General features: G+C 52.2%; 5 protein-coding genes across 5 annotated transcripts; 3 read left to right on the forward strand and 2 right to left on the reverse strand.

Moving 5' to 3' along the window:
- The first annotated feature begins 1,658 nt into the window (after positions 1-1,658).
- LOC136003871 (claw keratin-like) lies at positions 1,659-2,156 on the forward strand. Its single transcript, XM_065659851.1, has one exon. The coding sequence runs from the start codon at positions 1,659-1,661 to the stop codon at positions 2,154-2,156; it is 498 nt and encodes a 165-aa protein (XP_065515923.1).
- Positions 2,157-4,487: 2,331 nt separating this feature from the next.
- LOC136003872 (claw keratin-like) lies at positions 4,488-4,922 on the reverse strand. Its single transcript, XM_065659852.1, has one exon. The coding sequence runs from the start codon at positions 4,920-4,922 to the stop codon at positions 4,488-4,490; it is 435 nt and encodes a 144-aa protein (XP_065515924.1).
- Positions 4,923-6,783: 1,861 nt separating this feature from the next.
- Positions 6,784-7,254, forward strand: LOC136003873 (claw keratin-like). The gene has a single exon (XM_065659853.1). The coding sequence runs from the start codon at positions 6,784-6,786 to the stop codon at positions 7,252-7,254; it is 471 nt and encodes a 156-aa protein (XP_065515925.1).
- A 2,923-nt stretch (positions 7,255-10,177) lies between these two features.
- LOC136003874 (claw keratin-like) lies at positions 10,178-10,666 on the reverse strand. The gene has a single exon (XM_065659854.1). It carries the CDS (start codon positions 10,664-10,666, stop codon positions 10,178-10,180), a length of 489 nt encoding a protein of 162 aa, XP_065515926.1.
- Positions 10,667-12,527: 1,861 nt separating this feature from the next.
- Positions 12,528-12,998, forward strand: LOC136003875 (claw keratin-like). Its single transcript, XM_065659856.1, has one exon. The coding sequence runs from the start codon at positions 12,528-12,530 to the stop codon at positions 12,996-12,998; it is 471 nt and encodes a 156-aa protein (XP_065515928.1).
- Positions 12,999-13,786: the final 788 nt, after the last annotated feature.

Below are 13,786 nucleotides of genomic sequence, written 5' to 3' on the forward strand. Positions count from 1 at the left end.
CCTGAATGCCCCTGACTGACATAGGAAAAAAGACCCCACATCAAACACAGATAAGAAATCAATGACCTCACAAGGGACTTGAGTGCATTGGTAGACTTGCAGATCTGACCTACAGATTAAAGTTGAGACCTATCCCTGTCTCTAAAGGTGCACCCTCACATCCTATCTATTCTTATGAAAGGTGATGGAGAAGACAGCAAAGAAATGCTAACAAAGATACACAGCTGAAGAAGGAAAGAAGGCCATAAGTCTGGGACTTACCTGAATGATCAGGAGAGCCGAGATGAAGAAGCTGGATAGGGAGCTGTGAAGCCCTCAGCTCTTTTATACATGTCCCACACTGCCTGGGGCAGTGGCCAGCATCAGCGACAGAAACCCAAGCTGAAGAGGAAATCAAGCGGTGAAGCCTCATGAAACAAAGTACGCATCCTTATTGGGGAGAGTTGCGATCAAACATGCCCTGGAGAGCAAACAGGGAATGGGAGGGGTCGATCACGACACGCCATGACATGAAAGACAAGGTGACCTCATGGCACCAATAAACCCCAATCGGTCCCTAATCCTCCCACTTTGCTCATGTGCTGCAGTCTTGGGCACCTTGCAGAAGTGCTTTGCAATCCTGGGCACAGCCGTCACGCCTGTCATTACCTCTCTTTTACAAGGTGGTAAACAGAGGCACGGGGAGCTTGGGCAAAGAGAGAAGCCATTCCACATGCTTGGAATGACTTTTGAAAGGCCAAGGCATTCCAGTAGTCTTTTGGAGCAACAGTTCAGAACATCTCTAACTCGCGGCCGTCTCTATGACCTTGCTTTTCAGGGTGTTACTGGGCCTTACCGATCAAGAGACATAAGCTGAGTAGGAGCTGCATTAAGTTTGTGGGGGAGACTCATGTGCTGGGAGCTCAACATTTATGCGTTAGGTGAGCAATGAGATCCAGCAGCAGCGTCATGAGTGAAAAGGATACATGTACAGCGGCTCAGGAGGGCAAATAGGGAACCATGACTCCCCCAGCTTCCTTGGCCATGTGTCTGTGAGTATGGACCTACTCGAGCCCTCTCTGCAGGGAATCAATTCCCTCAACTGAGCATTGAGGGCTCATACAGGAGATGCTTTCGAGCACTCAGAGGGAGCCAGGGTGCACGTAGCCACACTCCCCACAGGCACAGGCATGATGGGCACTACAGGCTCCATCAGAAGTGGGCAGGCAAAGTGGGGGACTAATGACAAACTTGTGTTTATTGGTGCTGCAACATCAGCTACAATAGCACCTTGTCTATCATGGAATGTGTCATGCCATATTCCTTCACCCATAGGCACTCCAGAGCACCTTCGCGTACCACTGAGCCCAGTAAAGAGGGTAAGAGTCACTTGTCCAATTATGTGTGTCATGATGTTTATCCACTGGCTTCCATGAGTATTTGCGGATTCTGCCCACACCCCATGGCTGATGCCCCGGGCAGTCTGGGACATGTATAAAAGAGAAGAGGGATTCACAGCCTCTATCCAGATTCCTGCTCTTAGCTCTCCTGATCAAACGGGTAAGTGCAGCTCTTGGAGCCTCTTGCAGATCTCGCCCTGCCTCCCTTTACAGAGTTTCTTGCCTTCACCCTTCCCTAATCCCTGGTGCACTTTTCAGGAATCCGTGCCTGCCTGAAAGATGTCCTGCTCCAGCCTGTGCGTCCCTTCCTGTGGGGTGGCCGCCCCATGCCCACTGGCTGACACCACCAACGAGCCCTGTGTGCGTCAGTGCCAGAGCTCCACGGTGGTGATCCAGCCCCCGGCTTCAGTGGTCACCTTCCCCGGACCCATCCTCAGCTCCTTCCCACAGCACAGCGTTGTGGGCTCAGCGGGAGTCCCTGCCATTGCTGGTGGCTATGGTGGCAGTTATGGAGGCTATGGTGGATTTGGAGGCTACGGAGGCTACGGTGGCTACGGTGGCTATGGAGGCCTTGGTGGTTATGGCGGCTATGGAGGCCTTGGTTTCTACGGGGGCTATGGAGGCTATGGTAGCTGTGGAGGCTATGGAGGCTACGGTGGCTTTGGAGGCTATGGAGGCTATGGTGGCTTTGGAGGCTATGGAGGCTTTGGGGGCTGTGGATATGGTGGCTGGGGCCGCGGTCGCAGGTCCTTCGGTGGTTGGTGTGGCAGCTGGTAAGCCAATATAGGACCCACATCAGATGACAATGAGCTCCAGGAAAACCACTGGCGCATCGGAACCTTATGATGCCCAAAGGAAGAACACCTCTTCTGCACTTCTGGCATTCCGAGCTTTGACACCTTTTGCCTGTTGGAGCCCAACTCTGCCTTCCTCCTCCTCTGCTTGAGCATCATTTCCAGAGGCATTGACCTCTAGGATCAGAAACCCCCACCAGGTGCCTACTCCAGTGGCTGGGCTGATGCTCTTTGTAGTTCTGCCCACTGCCTGGAGTGGTTGGATTGCCTTGGTTGGCATAATCCACTTCTCCCAGTTTTACCCCTTCTTCAAACTTCAATAAAAGCTGTGTTGTATCACAATGTTGACCATTTGATTTTCCTGATCCATATTTTTTCTTTCTCTCTTACCCTAAATCTCTGGCCTTTTTGAGCTGGGCTTCTTGAATAATCCACAGTAGTGTTCTGGGAGCATTAGGTTGTCTTGCTCGGTGTGATGTGAATGATGATGACTGTCTCATTTGGGTTCTGTGGAGGATGTCACAGCGAGCTTCCTCTGGTGTTCCTCCAGCAGCAAGCACAATACATTCCCAATGCTCTCTTGGAAGATGTGAAAGCACCTTAGGTGTCTTGTGGAATCTTTTCCAAGTGCTCTGAAAAACGAGTATTGTACAATTGCATGCTATTGTTGGCTTCCATATTGGTCACATTGGAAGGTCCAGTTAAATGGAGATGAAAAACATGCAAATAGAGTGCTGCTGTCACATGTTGGTAGTATCTTGTGCCCACCCAGATATGGGCACTAGTAATAAAGGCACACAAAAGTCTTCCCAAACGTCTTATCTGAGACAGGATTTTCCCCAGTATCCAAGTCACATGAAGCATAAAGCTTTTTGAGAGGGAGTTTGCAATGCCAACACTGCCGAGATCCCTCCCCTCACCAGGAAACTTCCTATCATGTCACCCCAGCACTGCACTTTGGACTTGTACACAGGCAGTTCTAGACAAAGCCATCACGAAGGGCGAATTGACAGCATGTTGGTCATTGCTGGGGAGCCCAGGTAAAGACATGTCCTCTGTCCCATATCTGCCCGGGTATACCTGCACTTTCTCTCAGACACTTTCTATGTGATGGCTCACACGGTGTCCCCCGTGTGTCTGCTGAGGTCACTGTGGTGGACGGGGTTTGGGTGACCCCATCTCTGCTGCCATATCCGAGTGCTTTTGGAGCAATTTGGCAGCAGGGGCTACAGTGTGAGCTGGTGTGTGAGGAAGGGCAGGAAAAGTCCAGCAAATCTGTTTCAGGTCACTGAGTGTGGGAAGTCATCCTGTTGTACCTGGGCAGAGCTGGGACTTCAGACTGACTGTGGTTGTCGCAGGAAATTGACAGGAAGAGATTCTGGAGCAGCAGTGAGGGGTAGATGGAGCCAAAAGTGCTCCGAAGAACATCAGAGGATGATGAAGAAACACTGTGGGTGAACATGGTACAAGTTTGCAGGAATGTGGACGTAATGGAGGAAAGGCATCAATAGTTGAAACTGTTCTTTGTCCCTGAATTCTCACAAGTGACTCTGAGCTGCACCTTTACCGTTGTGATGGCTCCTTCGTCTTACCAATCCCATGAGAGCTGGAGCTGCAGGCTGCCCATGGGAATGGCCAGAGTGGGCAGAAAATTCACTGCTGGTCCCAACAGTGGGTTTTTTGAGCTGCACAGTGCAGGAGCTGAAGGAGAGCAGAAGCCAGGGAGGGAAAAAAGGTTAAGCTAAGGTAAGAGAACATGGCCATGGTCCCTGCTCTGGCAACCCTCCCGTAGCAACAGGTGATTCCTGAGGGAAAACAGGAGGAAGCCAAGCACCACACAAAGGTCTCCATGAGAAACCCATGTGTGGGATCTGTGTAGGACACTCATGGGAAACCGTAATGCCATATGGGATATTGTGTATGGAGGAAGAATCAAAGAAAACCAAGGGTCAGCACTCTGATGCAACACAGCTTTTATTGCAGTTCAAGGGGGAAAGGAGTAGGGACAAGAGCAGAGCCCTGAGCAAGTTCAGCCCATCACTGCTGGCAGTGGGCATAGCTCCAAAGGGCATCAACCTTGCTGCAGGAGCAGGAACCTAGAGTGGGTCTCTGTCATCAGGTGGCAATGAGTCTTGAAGGAATGCTAAAGCAGAGCAGGAGGAAGGCAGAGCTGGGCTCCAAGAAGCAAGAGGTGTCCAAGCTCTGGATCCCAGCAGTGCTGAGAGGACGTTCAGCTTTAGGGTATCGTCAAGTTGGAATGTGCCATAGGCTTTTCTGGAGCTCTTTGTTGTCTGTAGCCGGTCCCAGGTGTGCCTTACCAGCTCCCACACCAACCACCGAAGGACCTGAGACCTCGGCCCCAGCCTCCATATCCATAGCCCCCAAAGCCTCCATAGCCACCAAAGCCGCCGTAGCCACCAAAGCCTCCGTAGCCTCCACAGCTACCATAGCCTCCATAGCCACCAAGGCCTCCATAGCCACCGTAGCCACCGTAGCCTCCAAATCCACCATAGCCTCCATAACTGCCACCATAACCCCCGGCAATGGCAGGGACTCCCGCTGAGCCCACAACGCTGTGCTGTGGGAAGGAGCTGAGGATGGGTCCGGGGAAGGTGACCACTGAGGCCGGGGGCTGGATCACCACTGAGGAGCTCTGGCACTGACGCACGCAGGGCTCGTTGGTGGTGTCAGCCAGGGGGCACGGGGCGGCCACCCCACAGGAAGGGACGCACAGGCTGGAGCAGGACATTCTTCTCTTTGGGAGGTTGAGCTGCAGGAGAAGACAGAGTTACGCTGCAGTACATGGCCTAATGCCAAATCCCTCCTCACTCTCTCGCGTTATCAATCCCTGCTCCGGGACATTCCCTGTATCATGTCCAGCAGTCAGAGACAGAGCAGAAACCTGATCTACAGTTGGCATGCTGCTGTAAACCCCTTGCACTCCTCCATGCTCTATGAGCCTGAATGCCCCTGACTGACGTAGGAAGAGACCCCACATCAAACACAGATAAGAAATCAATGACCTCACAAGGGACTTGAGTGCATTGGTAGACATACAGATCTGACCTACAGATTAAAGTTGAGACCTTTCCCTGTCTCTAAAGGCGCACCCTCACATCCTATCTATTCTTATGAAAGGTGATGAAGACAGCAAAGAAATGCTAACAAAGATACACAGCTGAAGAAGGAAAGAAGGCCATAAGTCTGGGACTTACCTGAATGATCAGGAGAGCCGAGATGAAGAAGCTGGATAGGGAGCTGTGAAGCCCTCAGCTCTTTTATACATGTCCCACACTGCCTGGGGCAGTGGCCAGCATCAGCGACAGAAACCCAAGCTGAAGAGGAAATCAAGTGGTGAAGCCCCATGAAACAAAGTACGCATCCTCATTGGGGAGAGTTGCGATCAAACATGCCCTGGAGAGCAAACAGGGAATGGGAGGGGTCGATCACGACACGCCATGACATGAAAGACAAGGTGACCTCATGGCACCAATAAACCCCAATCGGTCCCTAATCCTCCCACTTTGCTCATGTGCTGCAGTCTTGGGCACCTTGCAGAAGTGCTTTGCAATCCTGGGCACAGCCGTCACGCCTGTCATTACCTCTCTTTTACAAGGTGGTAAACAGAGGCACGGGGAGCTTGGGCAAAGAGAGAAGCCATTCCACATGCTTGGAATGACTTTTGAAAGGCCAAGGCATTCCAGTAGTCTTTTGGAGCAACAGTTCAGAACATCTCTAACTCGCGGCCGTCTCTATGACCTTGCTTTTCAGGGCGTTACTGGGCCTTACCGATCAAGAGACATAACATGAGTAGGAGCTGCATTAAGTTTGTGGGGGGAGACTCATGTGCTGGGAGCTCAACATTTATGCGTTAGGTGAGCAATGAGATCCAGCAGCAGCGTCATGAGTGAAAAGGATACATGTACAGCGGCTCAGGAGGGCAAATAGGGAACCATGACTCCCCCAGCTTCCTTGGCCATGTGTCTGTGAGTGTGGACCTCCTCGAGCCCTCTCTGCAGGGAATCAATTCCCTCAACTGAGCATTGAGGGCTCATACAGGAGATGCTTTCGAGCACTCAGAGGGAGCCAGGGCGCACGTAGCCACACTCCCCACAGGCACAGGCATGATGGGCACTACAGGCTCCATCAGAAGTGGGCAGGCAAAGTGGGGGACTAATGACAAACTTGTGTTTATTGGTGCTGCAACATCAGCTACAATAGCACCTTGTCTATCATGGAATATGTCATGCCATATTCCTTCACCCATAGGCACTCCAGAGCACCTTCACGTACCACTGTGCCCAGTAAAGTGGGGTGTCACTTGTCCGATTATGTGTGTCATGATGTTTATCCACTGGCGTCCATGAGCGTTTGCGGATTCTGCCCACACCCCATTGCTGATGCCCCGGGCAGTCTGGGACATGTATAAAAGAGATGAGGGATTCACAGCCTCTATCCAGATTCCTGCTCTTGGCTCTCCTGATCAAACGGGTAAGTGCAGCTCTTGGAGCCTCTTGAAGATCTCGCACTGCCTCCCTTGACAGAGTTTCTTGCCCTCATCCTTCCCTAATTCCTGGTGCATTTTCCAGGACTCCGTGCCTGCCTGAAAGATGTCCTGCTCCAGCCTGTGCGTCCCTTCCTGTGGGGTGGCCGCCCCATGCCCGCTGGCTGACACCACCAACGAGCCCTGTGTGCGTCAGTGCCAGAGCTCCACGGTGGTGATCCAGCCCCCGGCCTCAGTGGTCACCTTCCCCGGACCCATCCTCAGCTCCTTCCCACAGCACAGCGTTGTGGGCTCAGCGGGAGTCCCTGCCATTGCTGGGGGCTACGGTGGCAGTTATGGAGGCTACGGTGGATTTGGAGGCTACGGAGGCTACGGTGGCTACGGTGGCTATGGAGGCCTTGGTGGTTATGGCGGCTATGGAGGCCTTGGTTTCTACGGGGGCTATGGAGGCTATGGTAGCTGTGGAGGCTATGGAGGCTACGGTGGCTTTGGTGGCTATGGAGGCTTTGGGGGCTGTGGATATGGTGGCTGGGGCCGCGGTCGCAGGTCCTTTGGTGGTTGGTGTGGCAGCTGGTAAGCCAATATAGTAGCCGCCTTCAGATGACATTGAGCTCCAGGAAAACCCCTGACACATCCCAATATGATGATGCCCAAAGGAAGAACATCTTTTCTGCACTTCTGGCATTCAGAGCTTTGACACCTTTTGCCTGTTGGAGCCCAACTCTGCCTTCCTCCTCCTCTGCTTGAGCATCATTTCCAGAGGCATTGACCTCTAGGATCAGAAACCCCCACCACGTGCCTGCTCCAGTGGCAGGGCTGATGCTCTTTGTAGTTCTGCCCACTGCCTGGAGTGGTTGGATTGCCTTGGTTGGCATAATCCACTTCTCCCAGTTTTACCCCTTCTTCAAACTTCAATAAAAGCTGTGCTGTATCGCAATGTTGACCTTTTTATTTTTCCTGATCTATTTTTGTTCTTTCTCTGTTACCATAAAACTCTGGCCTACTTGCTCTGGGCTTCTTGAATAATTCACAATAGTGTTTTGGGAGCATTAGGTTGTCTTGCTCTGTGTGATGTGAATGATGATGACTGTCTCATTTGGGTTCTGTGGAGGATGTCACAGCGAGCTTCCTCTGGTGTTCCTCCAGCAGTAAGCACAATACATTCCCAATGCTCTCTTGGAAGATGTGAAAGCACCTTAGGTGTCTTGTGGAATCTTTTCCAAGTGCTCTGAAAAGCGAGTATTGTACAATTGCATGCTATTGTTGGCTTCCATATTGGTGTCCTGGGCTCAGCAGCAGCGGTCGTTTTTCTCCTTCTTAGGAGCTGGTGCAGTGCTGTGTTTTGATATTTTGGCCTGGGAGCAGTGCTGATGGCACCGATGTTTTTGGTTGCTGCTCGAATGTTTGGTCTGGCCGAGGACTTCCTGGGCCTCGAGTTGTGCCAGGGAGGAGGGGGGGCCGGGGGGGGTTCAGGGACGGGGCACCTGACCCAGGCTGGCCAGGGGGGTATTCCATACCACAACACATCATGCCCAGGAGGTAACGGAGAGTTACCCAGAAGGGCTGGGACTGCAGGCTTGGATGAGGTATCGGTCGGTGTTCTGCTGGTGGGAGTGGGGCGAGTTATTGGTCGGCTGGTGATGAGGTGTTGTATTCTTTCCTCTTGTTATTTCCTTTATCATTATTATCATTGGTGGTAGCAGTAGTGATCTGTGTTATACCTTAGTTACTAAACTGTTCTTATCTCAACCCGTTGGAGCTGCATTCTTTTCAATCCTCCTCTCCGTCCCTCCAGGACCAGGGGGAGGGCAAGAAGGGGGGGAAGTGAGCAAACGAGGTTTGTGGTTCGGTTTAAACCACGACAATTGGTCACAACGGAAGGTCCAGTTAAATTGAGAGAAAAAACATGCAAGTAGAGTGCTGCTGTCACATGTTGTTAGTTTCTCGTGCCCACCCAGATATGGGCACTAGTAATAAAGGCACACAAAAGTCTTCCCAAATGTCTTATCTGAGACAGGATTTTCCCCAGTATCCAACTCACATGAAACATGAAGCTTTTTGAGAGGGAGTTTGCAATGCCAACACTGCCGAGATCCCTCCCCTCACCAGGAAACTTCCTATCATGTCACCCCAGCACTGCACTTTGGACTTGTACACAGGCAGTTCTAGACAAAGCCATCACGAAGGGCAAATTGACAGAATGTTGGTCATTGCTGGGGAGCCCAGGTAAAGACATGTCCTCTGTCCCATATCTGCCCGGGTATACCTGCACTTTCTCTCAGACACTTTCTATGTGATGGCTCACACGGTGTCCCCCGTGTGTCTGCTGAGGTCACTGTGGTGGACGGGGTTTGGGTGACCCCATCTCCGCTGCCATATCCGAGTGCTTTTGGAGCAATTTGGCAGCAGGGGCTACAGTGTGAGCTGGTGTGTGAGGAAGGGCAGGAAGAGTCCAGCAAATCTGTTTCAGGTCACTGAGTGTAGGAAGTCATCCTGTTGTACCTGGGCAGAGCTGGGACTTCAGACTGACTGTGGTTGTCACAGGAAATTGACAGGAAGAGATTCTGGAGCAGCAGTGAGGGGTAGACGGAGCCAAAAGTGCTCCGAAGAACATCAGAGGATGATGAAGAAACACTGTGGGTGAACATGGTACAAGTTTGCAGGAATGTGGACGTAATGGAGGAAAGGCATCAATAGTTGAAACTGTTCTTTGTCCCTGAATTCTCACAAGTGACTCTGAGCTGCACCTTTACCGTTGTGATGGCTCCTTCGTCTTACCAATCCCATGAGAGCTGGAGCTGCAGGCTGCCCATGGGAATGGCCAGAGTGGGCAGAAAATTCACTGCTGGTCCCAACAGTGGGTTTTTTGAGCTGCACAGTGCAGGAGCTGAAGGAGAGCAGAAGCCAGGGAGGGAAAAAAGGTTAAGCTAAGGTAAGAGAACATGGCCATGGTCCCTGCTCTGGCAACCCTCCCGTAGCAACAGGTGATTCCTGAGGGAAAACAGGAGGAAGCCAAGCACCACCCAAAGGTCTCCATGAGAAACCCATGTGTGGGATCTGTGTAGGACACTCATGGGAAACCGTAATGCCATATGGGATATTGTGTATGGAGGAAGAATCAAAGAAAACCAAAGGTCAGCACTCTGATGCAACACAGCTTTTATTGCACTTCAAGGGGGAAAGGAGTAGGGACAAGAGCAGAGCCCTGAGCAAGTTCAGCCCATCACTGCTGGCAGTGGGCATAGCTCCAAAGGGCATCAACCATGCTGCAGGAGCAGGAACCTAGAGTGGGTCTCTGTCATCAGGTGGCAAAGAGTCATGAAGGAATGCTAAAGCAGAGCAGGAGGAAGGCAGAGCTGGGCTCCAAGAAGCAAGAGGTGTCCAAGCTCTGGATCCCAGCGGTGCTGAGAGGACGTTCAGCTTTAGGGTATCGTCAAGTTGGAATGTGCCATAGGCTTTCCTGGAGCTCTTTGTTGTCTGTAGCCGGTCCCAGGTGTGCCTTACCAGCTCCCACACCAACCACCGAAGGACGTGAGACCTCGGCCCCAGCCTCCATATCCATAGCCCCCAAAGCCTCCATAGCCACCAAAGCCGCCGTAGCCACCAAAGCCTCCGTAGCCTCCACAGCTACCATAGCCTCCATAGCCCCCATAGCCCCTATAGCCACCAAGGCCTCCATAGCCTCCAAGGCCTCCATAGCCTCCAAGGCCTCCATAGCCACCGTAGCCACCGTAGCCTCCAAATCCACCATAGCCTCCATAACTGCCACCATAACCCCCGGCAATGGCAGGGACTCCCGCTGAGCCCACAACGCTGTGCTGTGGGAAGGAGCTGAGGATGGGTCCGGGGAAGGTGACCACTGAGGCCGGGGGCTGGATCACCACTGAGGAGCTCTGGCACTGACGCACGCAGGGCTCGTTGGTGGTGTCAGCCAGGGGGCACGGGGCGGCCACCCCACAGGAAGGGACACACAGGCTGGAGCAGGACATTCTTCTCTTTGGGAGGTTGAGCTGCAGGAGAAGACAGAGTTACGCTGCAGTACATGGCCTAATGCCAAATCCCTCCTCACTCTCTCGCGTTATCAATCCCTGCTCCGGGACATTCCCTGTATCATGTCCAGCAGTCAGAGACAGAGCAGAAACCTGATCTACAGTTGGCATGCTGCTGTAAACCCCTTGCACTCCTCCATGCTCTATGAGCCTGAATGCCCCTGACTGACGTAGGAAGAGACCCCACATCAAACACAGATAAGAAATCAATGACCTCACAAGGGACTTGAGTGCATTGGTAGACATACAGATCTGACCTACAGATTAAAGTTGAGACCTTTCCCTGTCTCTAAAGGCGCACCCTCACATCCTATCTATTCTTATGAAAGGTGATGAAGACAGCAAAGAAATGCTAACAAAGATACACAGCTGAAGAAGGAAAGAAGGCCATAAGTCTGGGACTTACCTGAATGATCAGGAGAGCCGAGATGAAGAAGCTGGATAGGGAGCTGTGAAGCCCTCAGCTCTTTTATACATGTCCCACACTGCCTGGGGCAGTGGCCAGCATCAGCGACAGAAACCCAAGCTGAAGAGGAAATCAAGTGGTGAAGCCCCATGAAACAAAGTACGCATCCTCATTGGGGAGAGTTGCGATCAAACATGCCCTGGAGAGCAAACAGGGAATGGGAGGGGTCGATCACGACACGCCATGACATGAAAGACAAGGTGACCTCATGGCACCAATAAACCCCAATCGGTCCCTAATCCTCCCACTTTGCTCATGTGCTGCAGTCTTGGGCACCTTGCAGAAGTGCTTTGCAATCCTGGGCACAGCCGTCACGCCTGTCATTACCTCTCTTTTACAAGGTGGTAAACAGAGGCACGGGGAGCTTGGGCAAAGAGAGAAGCCATTCCACATGCTTGGAATGACTTTTGAAAGGCCAAGGCATTCCAGTAGTCTTTTGGAGCAACAGTTCAGAACATCTCTAACTCGCGGCCGTCTCTATGACCTTGCTTTTCAGGGCGTTACTGGGCCTTACCGATCAAGAGACATAACATGAGTAGGAGCTGCATTAAGTTTGTGGGGGGAGACTCATGTGCTGGGAGCTCAACATTTATGCGTTAGGTGAGCAATGAGATCCAGCAGCAGCGTCATGAGTGAAAAGGATACATGTACAGCGGCTCAGGAGGGCAAATAGGGAACCATGACTCCCCCAGCTTCCTTGGCCATGTGTCTGTGAGTGTGGACCTCCTCGAGCCCTCTCTGCAGGGAATCAATTCCCTCAACTGAGCATTGAGGGCTCATACAGGAGATGCTTTCGAGCACTCAGAGGGAGCCAGGGCGCACGTAGCCACACTCCCCACAGGCACAGGCATGATGGGCACTACAGGCTCCATCAGAAGTGGGCAGGCAAAGTGGGGGACTAATGACAAACTTGTGTTTATTGGTGCTGCAACATCAGCTACAATAGCACCTTGTCTATCATGGAATATGTCATGCCATATTCCTTCACCCATAGGCACTCCAGAGCACCTTCACGTACCACTGTGCCCAGTAAAGTGGGGTGTCACTTGTCCGATTATGTGTGTCATGATGTTTATCCACTGGCGTCCATGAGCGTTTGCGGATTCTGCCCACACCCCATTGCTGATGCCCCGGGCAGTCTGGGACATGTATAAAAGAGATGAGGGATTCACAGCCTCTATCCAGATTCCTGCTCTTGGCTCTCCTGATCAAACGGGTAAGTGCAGCTCTTGGAGCCTCTTGAAGATCTCGCCCTGCCTCCCTTGACAGAGTTTCTTGCCCTCATCCTTCCCTAATTCCTGGTGCATTTTCCAGGACTCCGTGCCTGCCTGAAAGATGTCCTGCTCCAGCCTGTGCGTCCCTTCCTGTGGGGTGGCCGCCCCATGCCCGCTGGCTGACACCACCAACGAGCCCTGTGTGCGTCAGTGCCAGAGCTCCACGGTGGTGATCCAGCCCCCGGCCTCAGTGGTCACCTTCCCCGGACCCATCCTCAGCTCCTTCCCACAGCACAGCGTTGTGGGCTCAGCGGGAGTCCCTGCCATTGCTGGGGGCTACGGTGGCAGTTATGGAGGCTACGGTGGATTTGGAGGCTACGGAGGCTACGGTGGCTACGGTGGCTATGGAGGCCTTGGTGGTTATGGCGGCTATGGAGGCCTTGGTTTCTACGGGGGCTATGGAGGCTATGGTAGCTGTGGAGGCTATGGAGGCTACGGTGGCTTTGGTGGCTATGGAGGCTTTGGGGGCTGTGGATATGGTGGCTGGGGCCGCGGTCGCAGGTCCTTTGGTGGTTGGTGTGGCAGCTGGTAAGCCAATATAGTAGCCGCCTTCAGATGACATTGAGCTCCAGGAAAACCCCTGACACATCCCAATATGATGATGCCCAAAGGAAGAACATCTTTTCTGCACTTCTGGCATTCAGAGCTTTGACACCTTTTGCCTGTTGGAGCCCAACTCTGCCTTCCTCCTCCTCTGCTTGAGCATCATTTCCAGAGGCATTGACCTCTAGGATCAGAAACCCCCACCACGTGCCTGCTCCAGTGGCAGGGCTGATGCTCTTTGTAGTTCTGCCCACTGCCTGGAGTGGTTGGATTGCCTTGGTTGACATAATCCACTTCTCCCAGTTTTACCCCTTCTTCAAACTTCAATAAAAGCTGTGCTGTATCGCAATGTTGACCTTTTTATTTTTCCTGATCTATTTTTGTTCTTTCTCTGTTACCATAAAACTCTGGCCTACTTGCTCTGGGCTTCTTGAATAATTCACAATAGTGTTTTGGGAGCATTAGGTTGTCTTGCTCTGTGTGATGTGAATGATGATGACTGTCTCATTTGGGTTCTGTGGAGGATGTCACAGCGAGCTTCCTCTGGTGTTCCTCCAGCAGTAAGCACAATACATTCCCAATGCTCTCTTGGAAGATGTGAAAGCACCTTAGGTGTCTTGTGGAATCTTTTCCAAGTGCTCTGAAAAGCGAGTATTGTACAATTGCATGCTATTGTTGGCTTCCATATTGGTGTCCTGGGCTCAGCAGCAGCGGTCGTTTTTCTCCTTCTTAGGAGCTGGTGCAGTGCTGTGTTTTGATATTTTGGCCTGGGAGCAG

Source organism: Lathamus discolor, chromosome 24 (assembly GCF_037157495.1).
Source record: "Lathamus discolor isolate bLatDis1 chromosome 24, bLatDis1.hap1, whole genome shotgun sequence".
In the NCBI taxonomy this organism is placed as follows: Eukaryota; Metazoa; Chordata; class Aves; order Psittaciformes; family Psittacidae; genus Lathamus; species Lathamus discolor.